This window comes from Triturus cristatus, chromosome 4_1, assembly GCF_964204655.1.
Source record: "Triturus cristatus chromosome 4_1, aTriCri1.1, whole genome shotgun sequence".
In the NCBI taxonomy this organism is placed as follows: Eukaryota; Metazoa; Chordata; class Amphibia; order Caudata; family Salamandridae; genus Triturus; species Triturus cristatus.
Window position 1 is genome coordinate 164,883,838 of NC_140585.1, and position 26,368 is coordinate 164,910,205.

Genomic DNA, 26,368 nt, shown 5'->3' on the forward strand with positions numbered 1-26,368 from the left:
TTTATTAAACTAAACCATGCTCCACAGGAGCCATTATGTGTAAATGGATGTGGAAAGAAAGGCAAGACTCCTTCATAATTCTGATAGGGAGGAAGTCGGCCACACACCCAACAATTAGTTGCATTACTAGTCTGATGGGAATGATGTAACATACTAATGAAAGTGTTATTGCGCAGCGCAAGTCTATAGGACAATTCATGCGGGGGTAAGTCACTAAAAGAATGTTCTGCAATAACATTGTGAACATTTCTGGCAATAGGGTAATATATGTGCAACAACATACTTGTAATAATTATTAAAAGACTTAAGGAAAACAAAATTAATAATGTCCCTATACAATGGCTACGCAGTGATTTACAATACGCCTGTCGTTTCATCATTTTTCGCGACTGTTCATGATTCAGGTCTAGAGGATACATGTCAGAGACAGATTCAACCGCTTCACCTAGGAGAGGACTTAAACAATCAAACCGTCTGACGTCGTAGGCCTTAACTTAACTTTGTAAAGTTCGCTTTCAGTTTTTTCCACCAAAGGAAGTTTTGAATCAGTCTGTGAGGGAGTGCAGGGCACAGTGTCTATATCCGAGGATAGTCCATGAAATTTCTTGATATGACTTGAATGAATCCAGCCCTTGCGGCCCTCGATCTTCACGGCTGTTCTTGTGGTCAGCAGAACCAACTTGGGTGTCTTCCACCTGGGCTCCAGCTGAGTCTTTCGGTCGAAATTTTTCACAAACACAAAATCCCCCGGAACTACGTCATGGGGTTTCACCTCAGTGTTGTCGGGAAATGCTGCAGCAACCTGTGAACGACAAGATTGTAGTGCAGACATCAAGGAAGCCAAGTAATCTGTCAGCATATTACAGTCAATATCAGTTATTTTGCGTGGTACAGGCGTCCCCCACATATTTGGTGGTCTACCGAAGATCACCTCATACGGGGATAGCCCTGTTCTAGAGTGTGCTACCATTCTCATGTAAAAAAGTGCAACTGGTAATGCTACTATCCAGTCGACACCTTTTTCTCGGCATGTTTTGGACAATCTGATTTTCAGAATCTGGTTATGTCTTTCTACGAGACCTGCTGCCTCGGGGTGTCGGACACAGTGGAATTTCCACTGATATCCTAGCAGAAGTGAAACATGTTTCATTAATTCGGATGAGAACGGCTGGCCGTTATCTGAGTAGACAACACGTGGTAAACCGTAGCGTGGGAAGAATTCTCGAACTAACTGTTTGGCAGTAGTCGGGGCAGTGTAATCTGAAACCGGGTATGCCTCCGTCCAACGGGACAGAGCGCAGACAACTACGAGAACATATTTGAATCCTCGACATCGTTCCATCTGGATATAATCCATCTGGAGGACTTCAAAAGGGTGATCAGGAGGATGAAATCCACCCTGTTCTACGGGAACGCTTTTTCCTGGGTTGAACTGGCAACAGATCATACAGGTACGGACTTTTTGTTTGGCTGCTGCTCGTAAATGTTTATTGAACCAAATGTGTTGAATGCTGTCTAGCATAGCTTTTTCTCCTAGATGCGCTGGGCTATGGATAGTGTTAATAATGACTTGGACCATCGAATCAGGGAGGAACCACACAGATTTTTCCTTCGTCATCCATCCCTGGTCCGTTTGGATCCCTCCTAATTCAGTCCATTTCTTTATTTCGTCTGGTGTAGCATGTGTCTGTATGTCAATTACGTCAAGAGTAGGATCTTTAACTGTCATACAATGTGTCGGCATCGGGACTATTGTCTTTGTCATGTCGGATGTTTGGGTTTGAGCAGTCTGTTTAGCTGTTCTGTCGGCTAAATCATTGCCTTGAGAAATGATATCAGTAACTTTCGTATGAGCTTTACATTTCATAATTGATATTGCAGTAGGTAGATGTATTGCATCTAATAAGGCATGAATGAGGGGTCCGTGCTGAATGTGGGCACCGTGGGAAGTTAAATAACCTCTCTCTCGCCACAGCACGCCGAAGTCATGTACGACTCCGAATGCATAACGTGAATCAGTGTATATGTTGACTTTTTTACTTGTGGCTTGAATACAGGCTTGTGTCAGAGCGATGAGCTCTGCGGCTTGAGCTGACAAAGTATTTATACGATTAGTTTCAATGACTTCAGTATCTGTTGTGACTGCATAAGCAGCCACCAACTCTCCTGTACTTGTTCTCATACATGAACCATCTACATACAACGTCAGGTCTGGATCTGACAATGGAACATCTGTCAAGTCTTGTCTAGGTTTCGTCGTTATAGTAATAACTTCAATACAGTCATGAGCTAGTGGGTCTGTTCCGGTTACTGGCAAAAGTGTGGCAGGATTCAATGTATTACAGCGTCTGATTTCTATGTGTGGCTGAAACAATGTAAGTTCATACCCTGTAAGTCGCGCTATAGTCAAGTGTTGTGTTTGCGTTCTATTTACAAGGACTTCTACTGTGTGTGGTACTTGAACTGTCAATGGATGTCCTAACACTATGGCATCGCTTTGTCTGATTGCTAAGGCTGTCGCTGCTACTGATTTCAGGCATGCAGGCAAAGCCTGGGCTACGGGATCTAATGTACTAGAAAAATAAGCACATGGTTTGTGTGCTCCTGCTTGTTCCTGTGTGAGTACTGACAAAGCAGTACCTCCGCGTTCTGTAACAAAGAGTGTAAACTGTTTTCTGTAACATGGCGTTGCTAAAACAGGTGCTTGACATAAAGCTTTCTTTAGGCTTTCAAAAGCTTGTGTATGTTCCTGAGTCCAGGGGAGAACAGTCGATGTGGCTGCCTCCTGGGTTGTCAACTGAATGAGTGGTTTTGCTAGGAATGCATATTGCGGGATCCACTGTCTACAGTATGAAGTGAGGCCTATGAAAGCCCGCACCTCCTTTTGTGTCTTGGGTATTGGCATGTTAGCTATTAACTGAATGCGGTCTGGTGTAAGCTGCCTTCCCTCCTTGGACAGCGAGTGTCCAAGATAAATAACTCGCTGGACACAGAATTGCAGCTTAGAAGGGGACACCTTGTGCCCCTTTTCGGCTAGAAATTGTAAAACTGTCAGTGATGCTTTTTCACATTCAGGTTCGCTTCGGGCGGTGATCAGCAGATCATCGACGTATTGAAGCAGAGCAGTGTTAACTGGCATGTGTATACTGTCAAGTTCTCGTTTCAGTGCTTGGCTATAGATGCTGGGACTTTCTGTAAATCCTTGAGGTGCGCGTGAGAATTTAAAACTACGCCCATTTAAACTAAATCCGAATAAATATTGGCTTTCCGGATCTATTGGGACGCTGAAAAAGGCATTCTTGAGATCTATTACAGTAAAGAATGTTGCTTCGGAATCAATAGCTGTCAGTAATGACGAGATATCGGGAACCACAGGAAATTGTGGCACAATGCATTTGTTTAATTCGCGCAGATCAATAACCAATCGATATACTGGCGGGGCCTTAGGATCTGTTCGTTTAAGAATCGGAATTATCGGGGAATGACATACATTGGAGTCAGTTTCTACAACCACTCCTTGGGCAATGAGTTCGTCAATGATTTGCAGTAAAGCCACTACAGCATCCGGCGGTAACTTGTATTGTCGCATTCGTGGTAGCACCACTCCTGCCTTTAATGTGACTCGATATGGTGTAATATTCATGCATCCAACATCAGTAGGGCCTTGTGCCCATAGACGTGTAGGTAAAGTCTGCAGTCGGGGATCCATGTCTCTAGATACATAGTGACCTTTAAAATCACGTAAAAACAATCTTACTCCTTCCGGAGAACAACATATTATGGCTCCTAGAGCTTTTAACGTTTTTATTCCTAATAGATTTTCTGGACATGATTTAGTAAGCAATAAATCTGTAGTTCGGGTCAAAGGTCCTATCGTAAGTGGAAGAGGCTGTGACACTTCATTAACAATAGGCTTTCCTGAAAAACCAAGGGAAATATTCTGTGAGCCTGAGAGGGGTGCCCCTGGAACTTCACTACGTTTTATAGTTGTTCGACTTGCCCCTGTATCGAGTAAAAACTTTCTGTCTTGGCCTAATAATTCACTGTGTACATAAGGTCCTTCTTGATCTACAGGGATCTCGATAAGGGGTAAGTCAATTTCCCTCTCTAGGCTTGTTCATGCGTAGCGCTGATACTCAGGATATTCATACTGTGCGGTCTGATACATTTGTCGTGTTGTTGTCTGTGTGGCAGTAACAGGCAACGGTGGTGCAGCTGGCACAAACTGTATTGGCTGTTGTGCGGCTGGCATGGCCTGGGCATGCTGCATAGCTCCTTGTTCATTCTGATCTTGTCTGAGTGGCCGTGATCTTTCTTGTGTTTTACCTATGCTGATATTATGTTTTAAAACTGGACAATCATGTACGTAATGACCTGGCTTTTTGCAGTAATTGCATGTCCCTTTTACAGGTCCTGCTGAATCGGAATGTGTCATACCCTTCTTATGTCCTTCAGCTGGAACTGTCTGGGAAACTAACATTTTCATTTTCGTGTCTTTCATGCGTCTGTGTTCATGTTCTTGTTCCTCTCTAATTCTATTGTGATGGTACTGTAACATTTGTAACATTTGTGATGGAGTGTTACCTTGCCAGGTACTCTCGAACTTTAATACTCTATTCTTTACTGGGGGCAGGGCATTTTCTACTAATTTTGTTACAAACAGATGTGGGTATGATTCGCTACTTGCTTTTATGCCACTATTTATACCAAAACATTTTTCAAATCGGGCATAGTAATCACTAGTGTCCTCATCTTGCATCTGTTTACAGGCTGAAATTGTAGCCCAGTCTTCCTTTTTCGTAGTTAATAAACGCGGCAGTACCTGTACTAGTAATCCTGGTAATGCCTTAGTTTTGTCCCCAAGTCCTGCTCCTGCAGTTCGGGCCCTTTCTTCTGCTTCTAATACTGACCATTCTATCTTTTGGTCTCCTACCTCCCACTCTTTTTCCTTGAGTTTCTCATAAATGCCAGCAGGCATCAATACCTTTAATATTGTCATAATGTCGGGGTAGGTATACTCTCCCATGAGTAACATGTCTTTAATTTCTCGGTGAAAACCCGCTGGGTCTTTGTCATGACTGGGTACCACTTTCTTCATTTGTAACAATTCTATTTTCGATATGGGCGTATATACAAATACGCGTCTAAACTGATTGTCCTCGCCCTTTATTGGGTGCACTTCTCGTAAGGGATTCTGTCTATCTATATGATACCTAGTTCTTTCCTTGACGGGCAATGGAACATGTTCTGAACATACAAAAAGAATATATTGCTGTCTTGATTCTAGAATTTCTCTAATTAATTTAGTACCTGGACCCCTCCATTTATTCATAAGTAATTCAGTCAGTATGTCAGGTAAGGGACCAGGATCCGAATGCTGACTTCGATATAGTATAATGAGTTGTTGAATCATTTAAATCCCAGCTAACCTCTGTTCATCTGGGGTGAGATTCAAGAATGTGCGTACTACTGTATCATCACTATATTTTCCGGGACTGTCCACCCAATGGACAGCTGCCCTGGCTAAATCTTGTTCATCCATAGAATCGAGGAAATGATAACCCCTTCGTTCTCGGAGTAACTTGTCAGCTGTTTGGAACGAATGCTCGTTAGACCTTATATGGACTATGGGTGTTGGGAAACTCCTGTTATTGTCTGGACATATCGGGCGTGTCGGGTCAATAAGACATCTCGTACTATTACAAGATCTTCTTTTACCTACATAGGCTATAGTTTCTGACTGTCCTGTGGGCGGTCCTGACCCTTCTTCCTCGCTTTGTTCGAACTCGTCTACCTCTAATCTCTCTTCGTGTAGGCGTTCTATTTCTTTACGGATCTTTCGGCACATGGCTATTATACAATTTTGTTTATCATGTCTCCCTTCTGATATATTCTGGCTCCATCGGGTAAGAATTTGCATTGCTTCCGGGTCTACCCCCGGTCGGTCTTCATTTCTGATCACACAGTTTATGAGGAAACGTAACAGTTCCCCCTGTATCTCTACTTTCTGGTATTCCATAGCTCTGTTAATACATCCTGGATCTCGCCCTGTGTGGACAAAATGGTATATATTATCTAGATGCGCAGTCATTCCTGGTAACTTCCCTAAATACACTGCGGCTCGTCTGAGACGTAATGATGCTAGGGTCATTTCGTCCTCTTTTCCAGGCACAGGGTCATATCTACAATCTATAAGAAGTTCCTTAAGCGCACGGGCACTAAGGAGTTTGGGTGTACGTGAATGTCCTGACTCTTGAAATGTAAGTTTATTTATTCTGGGTGGCGTAGAAAAAATATTGGTAGCACCTCCCGTAGCCCCATCGGGGGTGTCGGGTGTGAAAGGATTCGTTGAACGTGATACAGCAACTATAGGTGTGGACACAGCTATAGAAGCAGCTGTGGGAACAGATGCAGAAACAGATGTGCTTGCCAGAACTTGTGACTCGATTTGTTGCTGTAGGGATACGGGTGCTGGATCTGGGCGTTGGACCTCCCTGGTATGCGGTCTATGCGGGGCGGAATTAGCATATTCGGGAGCTGCGTCATCTAAATATGAGGAAAGAAAAACATCTTCTGCTGTTCTAGGATGCCCCTTAGGATGTACCTTTATTGGAAATAATGGGGTTGGCAAGTCTTTCGGTATCTCTGGAGTAGCCTTAGGTAATCCTTCGGCCAGAAGGGGATACATACCATTCATAAGGGCATTTCTTTGTCTGTCTACTTGTTCTGATTTCACTCGGATACCTTCCTCAATTAATAGATTTTCTTGAACTTTATTGGAATTCTCTTTACTCTTCTCTTCCTGTCTACGTGCTTTTTCTGTTCGTCTATGCGATTCCTTACGCCATAATTCAATGGCATCTTTCTGTGACTGTCTGACTTTCCTTTTCCATAACTCTTCTTCTACTTTCATGATGCACTCTGCATCCCAGGTTCCCGCTGTGGGCCACCTCTGACTTTCTGGTAATCCCTTGGTGTAGTCTACCCATAAATCAAGAAATAATATAGCGTCTAAGCCATGTTTATGATACATGAAGTGCCCTGGAGTGTCCCTAGGAGGAATAGGAACGGCTTCTTCGAGTACCCCTTTTCTTGTAGTGATCTGTCTTAATTTCGAAAAGAGCGGCATATTGAAAACTGACCTTATACTTGATTTTGACCAACTGACCCGATACTTGATTTTGAACAGACTTAATACAATAAACACGATAATGAACAGTCATTCATACCACAATATACAGAACGTATTTAAACACATTAAACATTAAACATTAAACCTTTAACTGAAACAACAATGATGATCGTCTGCATAACTAATCACCAAGCTTAATTCTCGGCAATAACTAGACAATAACTAGACACTTCGGAATACTTCGGAATACTTGATATACTGCTAAACAGTACAGATACACTGCTAAAACAGTGCAGACCGGATTTGTGTACCCAAACCCGTCTTGACCGGCACAACCTATGTGCACGTCAGAAATGCCTCCCCGGCAATGGTACTCACCGGGTAGCTTCGGAAACGGAAGGCCTCAGTAACTTGAACTTGAAACGGACTGGACTCGACTCGACTCGTCGGACACTGGGCTTGACTTCGGACTGGTGGGTCTCTGTATACCTCGGATCTTGCTCTCTCAGCTAGGCTCTGGTCGGGATACTTCGCACTTCTCACCGCCTCGTCTGGGTGTTGATCGCAGTCTCAGTCGCCCCCGCTTGACCGGAGGGAGATACAGGAAATCCTGCTGGTACGCGTTATTGTCCGTCCAGCTGTGGCAGGAGACCGGGCCTGCAACTCACCGCCGGCGCATGAGATGAGAAAGTGTCCCTATTCGGGCGCCATTCATGTGGTAAATATTTCTCCTTTACCTGGACTGAATTTGATACAGGAACATAATAAAATAGCTCAGTAAAATGAGAGGCAGAATCCGTGGTATTAGAGGTTCGGAATGGGCTTTATTCCATTAACTCGATTATAATCGGTTGCTCCCAATGTTCCGTCACCACGAAGGTTCAGGAAGTGAAGCACACACATTATTGACATGAAATGGCTTTTATAATACATACATTACAATGAAGCGAATACAGTAGGCGTAACAATTGATAAGGAAAATGACGAATTGTCTACGTAACCGAAAATGGGTGTAATAAGGAGTAAAAAGGAACATAATTGGTTATGAGATCATATATAGGTGGATCTATAAGATAATAGTTGGCATAGATGCGCGCGCAGCAGCATGACGTGTGATTGACGTGTAACTAGGGGGTGAAGGGGACTTGACATTTAGCTCTACATGTGGAGACGAAAAGTCTGGGGTTATGTCAACCTAATCCCAAATCATATCTAACATCCTATGTTTAAAGAACTATGTTATCCATAAAGAAAGGACTCTCGGACAGAATCTATTCTATACTGACTGTGTGTGCGTGTACAAGCGTCTAAGTGTCTACACTAAATGCAAGGGCAGGAATCTTCCATAGTAACAGGGCTATGAATTACTTGTATTAAGACAGAGAAGCCGGGCCCTTTGCTGGGTAGCTGGAAGAATGTTTACTTAAACTACTAGGCAGGAATGCATCGGCTGAGGGGGAAGCAGATAATTCGAAGGTGAAATACAGTTCTTGGCAGAGAATAGGCTGATGTCAGGCTTCGTGAGCCGCGCAGAGAATGAGACAAAGTTCATGGTCACAGATGCAGGCTCAGACTGGAGCTTTCAGAGGCAGAAGGAAAGAGGAGTTTTGATGACAGAATCAGGGCCTACTTGCCTGGACTGTAAAATGGCATAAGTGAGCCATATAAAGCCGGTGGCCTTTTGTACTTAGGAATGGAATATCCGGCCTATTCATGGCGGATCTGACAGAGGACATGTTGACGGTGGACGCACATGTATTTGCGTCTTCATAACTGGAACTGGAGGGAACATACATGTACTTGTAACATGCATATAGAACCGTTGGGGTCCAAGATAGGGGACATAACTGACCAGAAAAATCCATATTTCCACACTGTGGTCACTGTTTTGACAGTTTCACTGCCTGCCTATTGAGCGGTCCTACCACTTGGCAATCCGTTGACTCTATATCTCTGTTAGCGGGTCCAAGAACAAAAGACCGCAGGAGTACCACCGACTCCAACCAGGTTTTTTTCACTTGTGTCATAGGCAGAAGTGGCTGTCGGAGGGAGTTCAGCCAAGACTACTGCTGGTCCAATCGTGATGTGCCTTTCCATTGAGGAAACTGTGATGGGGATACCTCCTACTTCGACTTTGCAGAATTGAAGGAAATGATATATAAACTTACCATTTTTTCAGTTTCCCACTTCTGTTTTAATCCTGAACCCAGTTGTCCAGGTCCGCCCATTGCTGCTAGTACATGACCACTATGCTAATCAACGCCGTTGTTGCCTAAGGTAAGCTTCTTTTACACTTGTCTTACTAGGAATAGTGTGTTGACAATAGTCTTTTTTACATTGCTCTACATGCATTTATTTATGTGTAATGCATTAATGTACATTTTTACAACTTATCAAGCTAAAATGAACACACCTGTATTGGCACTTACCTTCAGCGAGACTGACTTCAGTGGCCAGCACGCAGATCAGGTGCACAGATCAACGTGTCTCCCTCTATCAATGGAATCCTGAGATGCACTGATATTGTTTTCTCTGCCTCATGCCGGTCATCTGACCCAGACAGTCCTGTCTCCTACCTAACATATCCATGTGGTTAGTAATATAGGAACCATCCCTTCCTGTTTGGGTGCATACTTTTCTGATACCATCACCAGTTTCTCACCAGCTTTGTGGCCTTTGATGACTAGGTACCGGGGTGGGTCCTATGTGAGTATACCCTCTCTTTTCACTTGTTCGGTGTGCACGTCACCAACCCTGGCAATTGGTTTTTTATTTGTTCATCAAATGTCTCTTACATCTTTGGTCCTGATGATACCCCACAATGTTAGGGGTAAAAACGCCATCAACAAAGATTAATTACGAACCATTCTTTAGCCTACCTGATTGTTGTGCCACTTTAAAAGGGACTTACAAGTAAATTAAATGTGCCAATTGGGTGCATTTTTACCATATTAAAAGGAGAGCGCACAATCACTTTAGCACTGGTTAAAGTGCACAGAATCCTAACTCCACCATAAACAGGATCAGCAAAAATAGGAGGAGTAAGGCAAAATGTTTGCGGAAGGACCAATTCTGCTTGTATGTTGTTGTATAGATCTGTAACTAAAATATTCTTTCTTCTCCCATATATTTCCTCCAGTTCCGAGTGCTTCGATTAATGATGCAGAGTTTAGAAGCATGTTTTAGTTCTGATCTAATTATTTTATACACTGTAGAGAACAAGGGAATAGAAAAATCATATTTTATCTTTTAGCAATGGTTAATACTTTCACTGATTGAATAAATGGCTGACTCATAATATTATTGGGCAATATAATTGTTGATCTGATTCACTAAAGGAAACGTACACTTTTTGTAAATGTAATATTTTTTTGCTATTCACAAACTAAAAGTTACTAGTAAGCTTAAGACTGCGGAGGCCTGGCTTTTTATGAACGGAGTTCTCTGACCCAACTGTGCAGCTTCCACAGTTTTAAACTTACAATTAACTCTAAGTGGCATATTAACAAGGGCTTTTTTTAGCTTTAAAAGCCAAAAAAGGAGAGATAAAAATAGCTCCCTATCAGCAACAGGGTGCTAACATGCAAAATCGCATGTTAGCACCCTTTTTCACTACACTTCCCTTTGCATCTGCAAAGTGGGCGTTCCAGAGCAAAATAATAGGAGAAATGTCGCTAAGCGACATTTCTCCTATTATCAAGCTTCACGCTAACCCTGTTAGAGACAAAAAAAGCAGCGCTATCCACGGTTAACGCTGCTTTTTTACGTCTGCTAATTTTCAGGCTTAGCCATGTAATCCAATGGGAGGTGGATAACATGGCTAAGTACACCATGGGCTATCAACAAGGATATCCCTATCCTCGTAGTTTTATCGCTGCATTAACAGTGATAACCTCCTAAAATGCCGCTATCACTGGATTTTTTTATCGCCTAGGCGGTCAGCGTTGTTAATAATGCGATAACCAGGCGATATTAACCAGCGATAGCGGGCGTTAAAAAAGTTAACGCTAAGCGCCCTTAGCGTTAATTTTCCCCGTTCCTTGTTAATATGCCCCTTAGTTTGTGAATAGCAAAAAATAGTGAATTTACACAAAATGTATGTTTACCTTTTTGAGTCAGGCCTTAACACAACTAGCTACATACACAGAATGGATAACACACTTTGATACACCAGTCCCCTTTTCTAACAAGTCTGTATTGATAACAGGTTACCAATCAAAGACCCAGACTTTAAACATTTAATGCAAGGCATAGTGACATATACCTGTGAAGCTAGTGGTATCACCCTGCACATAGGATTGTGGTAAAAACAAGACATAAGACTTTCCACATAACAACTAAATGGTGTCCCATTGTTATGGGTGATATCTTCAGCTAGTCATGGCTTTTTAACCAACTGCATTTACTGCTGGGGTTTTAGAGTCCACAGTTACAATGCTAACAGCAATATTTCAAGACCCAGAATACAATGTGATGTCTGTGAAAAGGTCAGAATGTACTTAAAGTGATACATTTGTGATGGGGGCACTTGGCAGCTATGAATGTCCACACAACAGCCGCACAACCTTAATTCAGTCAGGCAAACAGTGCAGAAAAGCAGGGGTGCACATATTTAACGCATCACGTTTTCACAAAGTGACATGCTGGTGGCATGGTTGACCACTAATACAATGTTATAATTTTCCAAAAAGAGTGGGTGAATGACCCCCTGTTGTGTCCAGGGATGGGGTTATTAAAATATCCATTAATGGTTCGGTAAAACAGATAGAGTCCTGATAGAGCCAGTGTGACAGGTAATGAGATGTGGGAGAAGGTAATGAGATGTAAGTATAAGTGAGAGTGAAATACACATGCCTTCTAAGTCCACTGGGTACACTGCCAATGGTAAAACACAACATATCCTGTGTTACCTCTCCTTTAAATCAAATATGTGCTTTATAACAATAACTGCAAAAAAAACATGTTTTGTAAATACTGGAAAAACACTCTTTTTGGGGGTTTAGGTTGCTGTATAAACTATGAAAAGCTCTGATTTCAAAAGGTTGGAACATATTGAGAAAACACCACTGAAACCCATGCAAAATAATCACTGAAGAAGCGACAGCCTAGCTTTAAATTATCTGAACCTTTGCAGTGTCTCTCTTCTAAAGAGACATCTGTCAATTTCTCAACATCTATGAGAAGTGTATTGGTTGCCTGTAAACAATAAATGTAGCCCTCAAAGCCCTCTGTTTCTTCTACTAGGTGATCAAGGTCCCAAATACCTAAAAGATCTGTTCCCCAAATACATGCATTTCTGCATGCTGATGTCAGCATCTGTCAATCTTGTATGGTTTCTGCATGCTAGGAAAATTATTTTTGGGGGCTGATCCTTTAGCGTCGTCATTATATCACACTAGAATAAACTGCCATGTATTTGTACCTGTTGCTCCGAAACACATGAAGATATTTATTTCAGTTCCAAAATTCTGATTCTCTCTTCGTTCTGCTTGGCTTAAATTGAGCTGGTGATTGAAGGTGGGGATACTGCAGCATGCAATTTTGGGGGCTGGAACGTATTGTTCCTCATCATACTGCAACCTAGAACAATAGAAGGAAAAGCACACAAGGAGGAAAGAAAGAAGAGAAAAATAGACAAAGTAAAAAGCAGGGATTTAAAAAGAACCTCCAGGGGTGATATAAACAGTGAGTGTCTGGTGGTGGATTAAGGAGAAGGAACGTGGAGTCAAGAACACTCAGTCTTGGTATTCATCACCCTGTCATTTTATTACACTGGTTACAGGCTTTTAAGCAAAATATTAACCCTGGGCGTAGTACACGTCTACACAAAGAGATATGCTTAGATATGCAAACTGCATAGTATGTAGCTAATATCACTGTGTGATTGTCTGCTCTGAGCAATAATTGCAAACAGCATCTTGCACAATGCAAGTGATGATAAAATAAATATTTCTATCTTTATATGCTAAAACGCATATAGTCATTTTTACAAAAGTGAAAATGAGAAAATAGCACGCAGTGAGAGAGGTGATGATTTTAGGATCCTCCCTAACCTAGGGAGAGAACCAAGCAGATGCCTTGAAAACAAAAAGCAGATATTCTTGAACAATTTGTTGGTGGTCCCATCCTCTTAGGACCAACCCAAGCACAGTTATTGGCAAAAATACAATCCCAACCAAAGGCCCTGCAAACCATTATGGGACAAGATTAGCAGTGGGAAGTGAATATTATGGTATCCAATATCAAAATAATTCTACAAAGAGCTGCAGTTCAACTAGTCGTTACTAGATGTCTCTCACGAGTCAAATGCAAAAGCATTGAAATTATTATTACATCAAGCTGCAGTTCCACTAGTCGTTACTAGATGTACCTCACGAGTCAAATGCAAAAGCTTCATGAAAGGGTTTCAATGCTTTTGCATATGACTCGTAGAATTATTTTGATATTGGACACTATAATATTCACTGCCCACTGCTAATCTTGTCCCATAATGCTTTGCAGGGCCTTTGGTTGGGATTGTATTTTTGCCCATAACTGTGCTTGGGGTGGTCCTAGGAGGAAGGGACCACCACTGAACCGTTCACCAGCATGATATGCTCTTTGTGTTCAAGGCCTCTGCTTGGTCCTCCCCTTAGGTTAGGGGGGAGCCCAAAATCGTCACCTTTCTCATTGTCTAATATTTTCTTTCACAGTTCACTTTTGTGAATTGGTTATATGCTTTTTAGCATGTAAAATTGCTTTATCAAGGCATTTGTGGGAATTGTTGATATTGTTGCTATGCTATGTTTTGTAGCACAGTTTTTGCACTGTGCTATGTGCATTTTGCATAGTGCGTAGTAGTGTAAACTACACATGCTCCGTGAGCGAAGCATAGTACTATGTCCAGGGTTACAAAGTATGGGACTACCACTTACAAATTAAACACTGGATAGAGCACCCAGAGTGATAGTAGTGCTCTTTCCAAAATTCTCATTCATTCATTTTGCTGATTTGATTTTTCATTTACATTTTGTGTTACTTCACAGCATAGACATTGGGTATTGAGTGAAATGAGCGAGTGATGACATTCTGGCTATTTACGGTTTAGTCTATAGGAAAGACTCCAAAAAATAACATTTTGATTTGCGAAACGAATTAGATTGACAAACCTGCCTCGAACTTTTATAAACACGAGGCTTCAGAGGCCTTTAATCAGACACTTTGGGGCATATTATCAAGACAGGCGATAAAATTATCATCCAGCAAGTCCGTATTAGCAGAGGCGAGTTTGTGACAGTGCTAAGAGTTTACCTTCAGTCGCCAGCATCCATGCTGAACGCTGGAATTCCAGGAAGCTTTTGCGTGCATGCAAGTAACAGTAGCGACCTCTTAAACACAGTGACTGCACCCGAGGAATAAGTCAGAGTTCTGTACATTATGAACATGACACAGTACTCCACATGTGAAAATCAGAGGTGGGACTGTCCCATCTGTGACAGTTTGGGTGGATTACTTTGCAGATTTTTTAGTATTAAGTGAATTGTGTGTGAGCCATCTGGGGTCTTCGTATGTCTGTGTCTCAGAGCTTTGTGTCTGGCAGTGCTGGAGGAGGTCAATGTCCAACTGAAAGTGTTTGATACAAGTGTAGTCAGCTGCCACAGACACACACTGTATGGAATTAGACTAACATGCCCTAGAGACTAGTTGCTTCTTTCAGTGCTCAGCATGAGTGAGTGCCTCGATACAGTAGCATGCTCCAGAGCTCACCACAAAATACTTAAATGGAAAGGGCCTTCGGAGACATATGAATATCTGTGAGATATTAGGGTCTCAGGGGAACCCTTATCACATTCTGGAGGGGGCATCATTTTATTTTATACACTACTTATGTTTTCTGCTTAGCATAGCACACATTCTTCCTAGTTATTTTGGCATTGTGGGAGACCTTGCAGGGTTCCAGCTTCACAAACCAGAGTTGCTGTTGAGGCAAGCTGAGTGATGCATTAGCTACACATGCGCATGGCTGAAAATAAACATGGATATTTAAACCACAAAGGCAATCAAGCATGAATGTATTAGAGAGAGTCTTGATACCTAGAAACGTGCAGGGCCTGGTTAACGAAGAGCCTCCGCAGTCATGGTGAGGTGTGGCATCCATACTACAGTGTGGAAATTTCTGCGCAACTGCAGGGTCTTTGCGTCTTAGGTACGCGGAGTACATTGGACTCAATATATCTACAGCTTATGCTCTGCAGATGAGAGTTTCTCATAAACAAGTAGTGGAGGAAATATGGGGACTCAAGGTAGATCCGGGATCTGGCATTTCTAATTGAAACTGTTTGGGCACAGTTAAATATGCTGAATTAACAATGTGCTGACACTGGAAACATTCAGCAGAACCTGCATGTTGTCTGATTTTTACTTGGATCAGAAAGCTGAACATGGTGGGTGGAGTTCTTATTTTAACTTCTGGCTGGGCCCAACACACAGCATTATTTAAAGGAATCTAAATACTAGGCCAGGAGGAGGATGACAGACCTGTCCTGATACCTCGAATGTTTTATACGGATATAAGTAAGAAGAGGAGGACAACTGCTACATTTACAAAAGAAAGAGCTCCATCTCCAGATAAGATTAAGCAAATAATAAGGATACACACTATTTGAATTATATCGTATATGAAGAATTTGCTCTGTTTGCACATTACGGATAACTGAAAGACATCCTGCTAGTTCCACTCTTCATTTGGGACCACATGCAAATACATGAGCGTGTGACTAGATTGCACATGTAGCACCAGGATTGAAAAGGAAATCTGTTTTTAATTAGGAAATGGGATAAATCTTTTCATCCTGAAGAAGGTAGGTGATCTTAAACACGGGGTATCCTCCAAAACACGTTGATGCATAGTTAACACAAAATCTGGAAATCATTGAAGAATACAGTAGCTATTAATGATTTAGGATACTCTGTGATACGAACTATGATCAAGAAAGATGGTGACCTTAAAGATATATGTAACCGTCTATTTTATTTCCCTTATCAATGTCTATTTGTTTGTCTAAAGGGATATTTTGCACTGTATAATGTTGTTCCTCCCTACTAGAAAAGAGTACACATTGATGGATTTTTAAAAGTTTTATTGTATTTCAAGTAATTTGGCTATGATACTGTATTATTGGGTTTTGAATATATCATTTATTACTGGTTCTCAGATGAGATTTGATACATGAGTAAGACATAAAAGAGAATAATTCTTGTTATAAAAACATATAGGTGTGGTGTTGAGCCTTGATGCAATCGAGGATGAACGTGAAGTATGGAATGAGATGTAAACAAAAGTGTGGGTATGCTTGAGTTCTGATGCAGAAGCCCAACAGGAATTTTTAACTTGACTTGATTATTTAAAGGGACCCCAGGATATCTTTTTTGGGATTCTCATCCAGAGTGGGCGCCATCTCAAGCCTAACATCTAGATGTCAATATAGTGTCAGCAACCAAAGGAAAACATCTTGTTATCACTTCACAAGTGCTAGAAGAAAGGCAGGTTTCTAACTATGTTCAACTTCTGTATATAACTGATATGTATGCACTGCAGCATGGGAAACAACCTTTACTACGCGGACTTTACACTGCAATACAATCACAACGCGGTCATTACAATGACTGCGTTGTTAACACGCAGTGCACTTACAATGCAATTCGTTACAACGACTTGCATCAGATGGCGCTCTAGACTAAGGAATAGCATGGTTTATTATTCCAACACCTTTCTACTGTTGCACACAATGGAGTTAGAATAGTAAGTCATACTATTCCAAAGTCCAGCAGGCCATCTAGCACAAGTCGTTGTAATGGCACTGCGTGGTAACAACGCGGTTGTTGTAACAACCACGTTGTAATTGTTTTGCGGTGTAAAATCCGCGTAGTAAAGGTATATAATCCTGCAGCATTTCAGATCTAACTGTCTGTATGGATAATTATAGTAAGAATGAATTAAGTAGCATTTACTAATTTATTTTTCAGTTAATGTTTTTCTCAACACTAGTTAGCCCAATATAGGGTGTCAGAGCATTTTAAATCACACACATATTATACAGAAACCCCGAAGTGTACAAGTGTACAAGGTGCTTTGCTGCGCTGCTTGCACCACAATCTCATAAATGAGGCCCTAACGGGCATATTTACAAGGATTGTCATTAAGCAGTTTTCATGCTGCTTAGCGACAATTTTTCTATCACTGCTGTTCACCAAATCCTAATGCCACGTTTGTGACATAGCTGCAATACGGCACTACGTGGCGTTAGGATCAGCTATCACCCAGGAAAAATTAGACTAACGTTAGTGTCAAGGCATAAGAAAACTACACGTTAGCATGAAAAAAGAGACAGCCAATTAGCAGCAAGAAAGAACGTGATAGTCAGCCTAACAGACCTTTTCAGAGTCTAACGGGGAAAAAAGCTTACAAATGCGCCTCTAACAGAAAAAAAGGCCTGATTGTAACAGCCAGGACCGAGTTTAGCATAGGACAATAACACCCCCAACATCCAGGGTAACCAGCAAGAGTCCAAGGAGAAGAGGAAATGCAGATTCAGTCTGGAGGAGAATGAGATCCTTTTTGCGGAGGTGAAGGAGCATCAACACCAGTTCTTCGTCAGCTCTAAGGTGTCATTGGGGACCAAAAATGCTATATGGCAGTTTATAGCCAACAAGGTGAACTCCATCGCAGACATAAATAGGACAGTGACAGACTGCAAAAAGCGCCGACATGATGCCAAGTGCAAGACTAAGCAGAAACTGGCTAGCAATCACCAGGCAGCACTGCAGACCTGAGGTGGGAGTCCAGCGCCCCAGGAGGAACTCAATGCCCTGGAGGAACAGGTGTCCACAGTAATCGGTGAGGAGTCAGTGGTTGGAGTAGAGCGACAGGACAGTGCTGACTATGACCAACTACATCATCAACAAGGTAAGTAACAACAAGGGGGGCAAATATGTCACATGATACAGTCCATGCACCTATGCCTCGGCACTCTCCCACACTATGTGCAAGTCAAACGGTAGCCACTTAGGTACTCTGCGGCTTATTCACAAGTCCTTTGTGCTGCTTGTACGTCACTATCTTCCTTATTTAAAGTGATATACCAGTGGCGCAAGGGGCTTGTAACTAATCCCTTCATGCATACAAACAAAGACAAGTGAACCGTCATGTGTCTCTTTTCCAAATCTTTGCATCATGGAGTGTTACAAGTCTCACAGTCAGCCTAGATTAACACACATTGTAATAGCAGTCATGCACATTTTTGTCAAGTTGTGGCACTTTCTGTACTAAATAGAGGGTATATATACCATAATCTACGGGAGTGTGGTGTTACCCCAAAATTGGTAGCACGGTGCTCCAACAGAATAGAAATGCAGGGATGCGCTGTATGCAAAAAGATTCAAACACACCTCTGCATGTCCCTCAGTGCTATTGTCTTTAAAATTGACTTTCGCCAGGCAAGCCACCCTTGTGCCATGGTCCTAGGGTGCCTGTGCTGCAGTGCCAAATGTTGATATTGCAGGAAGGGACATTTTCCTGCACATAAACAATCCTTACAGGTGAATTGTTGTTTCTATTTGTGGAGCAGAATTCAGCACACATACAAAGAGCAAATTATCAAGAGAATTTCATAATTGTGTTTTCCACATTTTGCTCTCCTAAGAACAGGGCCATAATTTACAAGCCCCTTGCGCTGCCAGGGCGTCTTTTTTAATATGAGCAAAAGTGGCACAGTGGCGGTGCAAGGGGCTTGTCAATAAGGCCCTAGTGTTTACCTGTCCTCAGTTGTTGGTTCTGACCCAGCCTTGTAGATATGGGATAGTCAAAAATCGAAATGCCTGTTGTGGTGGAATGCTCACTGAAACACCCATTGCATGACCCTTTCATGGTAAGTGAAGGGTGGGAAGGGGCCTCATTCACAAGGTGGCGTTAGTCAAAGTTAAGTGGCTTAACGCTGTTTTGCAAATAAGGCAGAAGGGGATTTATCCACCAGAACATTGTTAAACGTGAATGTGTTTATGGCCCTGGGTTTGGTGGTGAATGACACCTATGTACATATGTAAAACGTGGGCACTAGGTGATGTGAAATGTGGCCGGTTACAAATGCATACAGATTGGTTTATGTCAACAAGCATCCTTTCACAAATGCATGGAAGTACCATATACACTGGAGTATGTCTCATCCCTGTGCACACCCCTGGACTGCTGTAAAAATGTCAGCTGTGCACCAATGCAACCATCCTTGAACCATATGTCAACGTTCCCTGTCTTGCAGCTTGCTTGTTGTCATCATTGCGACTGCAGGGGAAAACACAAGGGAGGGCACCGGCCTTCTTAGTATGGGGCAGTCCTGTGTATGTGGAAATATGCTGGGTTGCAGACATAAGGTGCTTGCTGCGCAATGTTTAGTCAAAATCTTGTCTAAAGGACTCCCCGTAGGGAACACTCACCATCCGGAAAAAAAACATCATCTGGGGTGCTGCACGACACGTCACCTTATAACAGCTTGCAATATCAGTCTGTTGTGGATAGCCGCAAATGATGCAATTGTAGTAAGTACAATCCAAATGAACTGGCCCAGTGTTACCATGTGTGCTTTTCACATGTAAATAAATACACCTTCAATTGCCGGATGTGTGTTGCCGGATGTGTGTTGTTTGTCTCCATAAAACAGGACAGTTGTCATCAATGTCTAATCTGTGTAGCCAATACATAAAATTCAGAATACATTTGAAACTTTGATATCTGCAGACCTTGATAGGCAGTGAGATGTCACAACACAATGTCTGATATACATTGAGTGCTAAACCAAAAAGGCCATAACAATGTTTACCTGGTAATGTGCCCTCAACGTGTATGGAGAAAACGGCCTATCATGTCCAAATATAGTAACCAGTGGGTGACAAGCAAATGTAGTGATTGCCATAAGTCACGAGGCAGCAAACTAAGTACATAACATTACGTAAAGAAGTCAGACGGTGCTCCATTCCTCAAAGACTCTGGGGGTGGTACGTTGAAAAGTTCCTGACACCAGGATGTGGAGGACAGCAGTAGTTTGGTCTGTGGAGGGAACTTGGTCTGTGGAGGGATGTTGGTTGCAGCCTTGGCTCTATCTGTTTCAGGAGGCGGACAATGGACCCCCTCTTGATCCTGTAATGGGCTATGACCCCCTCTTGATCCTGTAATGGGCTATGACCCCCTCTTGATCCTGTAATGGGCTATGACCCCCTCTTGCCTGAGGTGGATGAGGGTGTTCCTCTGACAGTAGATCCACTCCCTTCTCCGGCGCTGCCTCTCTGGTGGTGGTCTCCTTGGTGCTCCTAGCTGTAATAGTAGTAGATCCACGGTGTAGTTCAGCTTGCCAAGGATGAATTGGGAGTGTTCTACTTTTATACAAGTGCGTTACCGTCAATTTTAGGAGCAGGTAATCCCTACTGGAAAAAAACTGCCGCTAATGGGACTCAGGAGCAGTTTTTCTATTTTAGCAACGTACAAGGAAATCCTGACAAATATTGCTTGTGTGTTTTACAGAAGTTTTACTGTGGGAATGCCTACCTTGCACATTATTTTCAGTGAGCCATGCTAACTGAACTGGTGCTGTGGAAAATTGTCACTAACTGTGTAAAAATGTTGCCAAAAGAGCTTTGCAACACTTTGGAAATATGTCAATTAAAAAAAAAAACTATAACGTCAAAGAAATGATGCTATAGCAGTGTTAAATCCTTGCAAATATGCCCTTAAGTCTCTAAAAAAGTTTACTGACTTTCTAACTCTTTCAACAAGGAAGTTGGTTGATCATGCCCTGATCACCTCAAGGCATGACTATTGCAATAATCTCCTCTTGGGTTTGCCTAACTATTCGATCCAGGCAAGACTAGTGCTTCAACTCCATCATTACATTTCCATCGTAGAGGGATTGAGGGGCTCCATTGGTTACCAGTAGGTATATAGTTATTTTCAAAGCTTTTACTGTTGTGTGCAGGGCCTATTATCAAAATGGTCACAAATATCATCTTGTTCCGCACCTTCTACCGAGAACGCTGAGATGTGCCGGCAATGATCCCAAAGTTCAGGTTACAAACAAGTGGGGGAAGATCTATGTCTGTTCTCGGGCCAAATGCACAGAACAGTCTTCTGCTCACTTTAAAGGCAGCTGCCAACCTCGCTACTTTCAGAAACCTGCTGAAAACAAGGCTGTTCGCTCAATTGTAAGTGTTTATTTTCTGGAGGGGCAGGCTTTTTCTTTCTGATTTCATTGTTTTGAAATACCTCTTGATGTAGGGATTTTGCTTTACAAATGCCAATTTCATTCATTCATTCATTCATTCAGGACCACATTTTCTAATGTGTTGTTTAGCTTAGCCTGCAAGGACTGGAAAGACATGCTGTTCATGGAAGGCAAAGGAGGCATCTGAAGTATGTCTTTGAACCTCTATGGCACCAACATGATAACATATTGAACCATTAGTATAATCTCTTGGTGACTTTTAATACACTTTCTGTGTCTTTTTTAGACACAGAGACTGTTTTGCAGAGGCGGTGCTATTGTTTAGTCATATTATATGATATTATAGTTTAGAGGGTGAATACTCGACAAAACATACATCAATATCACGCATTCGCTCACCCCTAATCACTTTGTCAATGGTTGGTTACATTTTGAGCACAACTCAGTATCTGGCTACTCATATCGTTTCATTTTTGACAATTTCTAGTTGAGCCGAAACCCTACTTTTCCCAGCTGAAGTCTAGTTCTCAGGTTGCTTTCACCTTTCACTTTCACTTCCTTTACATCAAGCGCTTTCCATACACTTCGTCGATTGACATTTAACTTTGATTGGGAGCTTGGCATTCTTGGCATTCTCATAACGCCATTCGTGGTGGATTAAAAACTTTGAGGGTATCCTGCCCATACTATTTATAATAGATGCATGTGTATGCAATGCACATATGGCAGAACTCCCACACCCGCCGAACTCTAATTTCATCTATTAGTTGGTGTGCTCGACTCACATGTGGCGCTTCCCAGCATTTTCACACATTGCCTTAGTTCGCCTTCCCATAGCAAACAGCAGCTTCTCCCTTTGAGGCACAAAGATTTGGGGGATTAACCATATATGCACAGGTCTTCACCCTCTGGAGGTACCATCATTTACTCTTCTGTACGGAAGTTGATAAAGTTCACATGTGGACTAAAGGGCACTGTGTCCCCTTCCAACCTTTGACAATCCCCTGTTCATCCTCAAGCATCTGTACAGAGACAGTGGGTGGGATGGACTCTTATGTCTCACCGACTTCTGACACATGCGTATTCCTGATGTTTAAGGTTGCCTTTCCTGTCCCCAACCTTCCCCAAAGCGCCTTGAAGCCGCCTGGCGTCGTTAGAAGACCTATTCAAAACAACATAATAAAAACACGTGCGTTTTTTGTCTGCCCGTGCGACCTGTATATCAGATCCTGCAATCAGAGAAGTTCGCGGTGCATTCCTTTCAGTACGTCCCCCACAAGACATACTAAAGGACATTCCACAACTAGGCACTACCTCTAGAGCGTGATGTTCACTATTCCTGATCAAACACCAGCAGCTATGAAGGACATCAGTTAATCAAATGGAACATGCATAAATTGTGATGTATCGAAGTTGTGGATTTTCTGATTGAAAACTTTGAAAAATGCAGTGATCAAGAAGTTTATTGAGATTGTGTTTGATAAAACAAGTTAAACTAAATAAATTAAAGCGTGCGCCGTTGCTGCCTGAACTCTTCCCTCTGGAGGACAACCTTTCATCGGTACCATGATGAGAAATAGCAAAAAGTTGGATTTTCTTTCATCTTACCTTCTGCTCGTTTAACCTTTTCCCATCAATAGCCAAGAGCACCCTGGATGTTTCCTCACCAGTTATCATCAACAAACAGGTTTGCAGAGATGATGCTCCAGTGTCATACACTGATGTGTTTTTATTCCATATTTTTGTGGGTGTTGACGACTTGTCCTCTACCAAAACATGAACTATTTGTTGCAAGTCTACTGGAACACTCAAATCAAAATAGATGGAAACTGAAGAATGGGGAATAAAATTTGTACTCAATAATTTGTGGGGTGATTAGAATATTTTATTTTATTTTAAATTAGATTAGATTAGATTAGATTGGATCAATTAAGATTGGACTAGATTAGACATATTAGATTATAGTTGTAGCGGTATGCTCACTCAACAGATCATCTTGGCACTATTCTAGGTCACATGTTTGTCTTCTGAGATACTCTTTCATCAGAACTATCCCAAATCATGAAACATAATTGCATGGCATTAATACAGCTCTAAATACTAGAACTGCTGGAATTCAAATTTGCACCATAAGCACTCACTTCATTTTAGGACTCCCCTACTATTTATGTCATCACAACAGAGATGGCTGACAGTTCTACCCATTACTTCTACCGCCTGGGAATTGATATCTATGAACAAACATCTTCTCTTCATCTTGGCTTTCCCCCGCACACATTTCCAAACGTAGTATATTACTGTTTATTGAAGCAATATATAAGTTAAAACCTTGGGCCTGGGGGACCATGGGAATTTCAACAGTGATTAGAGAGATATGTCCCTTTGTGCTTTTAAGAGCTAAGCAGTCACACACAAGACCACACCCACATGCCACCTGAACAGGTCCACAGGGAAGAGTGGCAAGAGACTTCATCTCCCAGACACTGGCTTTACCAAAACGTAGTCTTGTAACACATGAAAAATAATGTCCTATTACTTACCGATAATCTCGTTGTCCTCGTCCAATTCCATAACTAATTGGAGATGACTATCTCCGTGACAGAAAAAAAGAACAGGAGCATGCTGGGATACCCAACCCACTCCCTCCCACTGGGAGTACATAAGCGGTACCAGCCCAGCATGCAGCCTGAAAACACCAAGCCAACAGCCGGAAGGCCGGCCGCCATGGAGGGAGGGGCGTAAGGAATGGGACCAGGACAACGGGACCAGGAGTAATGAAGATTACCGGTAAGTAATAGGACATTACCCCCAGGTCCCTCCTGTCCTCGTCCCATTCCATAACTAATTGGAGAATACCAAAGCAGAGAACCCGGCTTTCCGGAACCCCACCAAAACCAGGGACCCCTGACTGAAAAATGGCACCCCACGGGAACGAAAGGAGCTCCCAAGAAAGGGGAAAAATGCAGGTAGGTGCACACAACCAACTACGCCCCGACCAAGCGGACAGAACCGAGACCCCAAAAACCAGCAGGGGACAACCAGAAAAAAAACCACAAGAACCCCCAGGAAGCCAGAAGGGGGCCCCAAATGCAGAGCCTAGCCCCAAGGTTACAACCAGAGGGGCCAAAACAAAGCCCCATCCCACCCAACCACCAAAGAAGTCCAGGAAAGCAGATGCGGGCTAACGGAGAAACAGAGCCAGAAAAGGCAACCGATCAGTGAGAAACCCCCAAGGACGAAGCCCACGGCCCCAGGCACCAGGCAGCCACCCAACCAGGGAGCAAACAGGCCAATTCATCCCCATGGCCAAGAGCAGAGGAGAACAGCCCGCACAGGGAGGCAGGGTTAAAGGCCCAGGAAGGAACACCGCAGAGGCAAGCCAGAGAGCGAATCCCCCCAAAACAGGGAAAATAGAGAACCCCAGGCGCAGGAACCCACAAGGGACCACACCAAAAGCGAGGGGAAGGAAGACAAACCCGAAGAGGCACAACCAACCACAGGACCACCCCAACACACCAGGGGAAGCCACCAGCAGAGCCGAAAAGACCAAAGGGTGAACAACCTTTACAACGCAACTGTTACAACGCACTACACTTACAACGAAATTTTTACAGCGCAACATCCACTACAACGCATTCCATTACATAGCATGACACTACAACGCATGTTTAAAAACTACCTTTACAACGCATTCCATTACATCGCATACTACCTTTAGAACGCATACCATTACAACGCATAGTATAGGGGTAAAAATTACTATTCTAACTCCAGGGGGTGCAACAGTAGGGTAAGTGTTGGATTGCGTTGTAATGGTATGCGTTGTAAAGGTAGTATGCGATGTAATGGAATGCGTTGTAAAGGTAGTTTTTAAACATGCGTTGTAGTGTCATGCTATGTAATGGAATGCGTTGTAGTGGATGTTGCATTGTAAAAAATGCGTTGTAAGTGCATGCGTTGTAAAAGTGTGCGTTGTAACGACATACATCCAACCAAAGAGGGCAGAACTGGACAAGAAAACAGGCACCGACCCAGAGGAACAGCCAGGATAAAAAGTGGGCAGGGAACCCAAGCAAAGACACCCTCCCCCCCCGCCCTAGCCGACAACAGCAGCAACAGGGAACCCGGAGGCCAGAAACCCACAGAAGGACCAGTCCACAGGGCAGGACCGACCAACGGTCAACCCCAGCCGAGACACCGAAGAGATGCAGGAACAAAAAGGCCACCCCACCGGGAGAAGAACCCAGGGCACAAGAAACGGCCAAGTGGCCAGGCCTGAGGCATACCCCCAAAGCAGGAGACACCGGGACAAGAAGCCCAGACATCTGCCCAACGGAGGCCAGGGAGAGCAAAGAAGGGCAACCCAAAGCAAACCCGGAAAAAAAAACAGGGCACAACCAAGAAAGACAACAACAGAGACCGAACACGGAACCGGGGAAACCAAACCCCAGAACTGGAAAGGAGAAAACACCACCAAACAAGAGCCAACCACCTGCCAGGAGGACACCAAGAAACCACCGAAGTCGAACCCCAAAAGGAGCAGCAGAAGGGCAAAACAGGAAAGACCAACAAGGAGGCCAACAGCCCAACCCCGCAGGACACACAAATGCCCAAGAAGCCAGCCGGAGAACTCGTCAGACCGGCCAGCCAAGAGGCACCCAACACGACGCCACCAGGACCCGGAAGGAGAACCAGGAAGGGGCACAGGGAAAGGCACAGCAGCCAACCACAGCCAGGCCACCCAGAGAGTGGGGAAGCAGTGGGACGGAGCCCAGCAGCCCACACAACAGACCCAGTGCCACAGCCAGACGCAAACGAGCGGCACAGGAAACGACAGAAGACCAGCCCAGGACTGCGCCAAAGCCCAAGAGAACGCGCGGCCAGGAGAAGACCCAAGCAGGGACCAAAAGAGGACCCCAAGCAAACAAGGGACCCACAGCACAAAACCCGACACCTCCATGCTGAGAGGCACACCAGCGACCCACACGCA

The 26,368-nt window shown here is 43.2% G+C and overlaps 1 protein-coding gene across 1 annotated transcript in view; it reads right to left on the bottom strand.

The window, feature by feature from the left end:
- The window catches only part of LOC146853795 (olfactory receptor 5M5-like), a 29,579-nt gene extending 5,630 nt beyond the window's left edge, over positions 1-23,949 (bottom strand). The window contains exons 1-4 of the mRNA XM_085650906.1: positions 23,919-23,949; positions 22,987-23,207; positions 15,082-15,134; positions 12,555-12,712 (exon numbers count right to left, since the gene is read on the bottom strand). Of these exons, the coding sequence (XP_085507032.1) occupies positions 12,555-12,712; positions 15,082-15,134; positions 22,987-23,207; positions 23,919-23,949 (463 nt within the window). The remainder of the gene's footprint in view (positions 1-12,554; positions 12,713-15,081; positions 15,135-22,986; positions 23,208-23,918) is intronic.
- Positions 23,950-26,368: the final 2,419 nt, after the last annotated feature.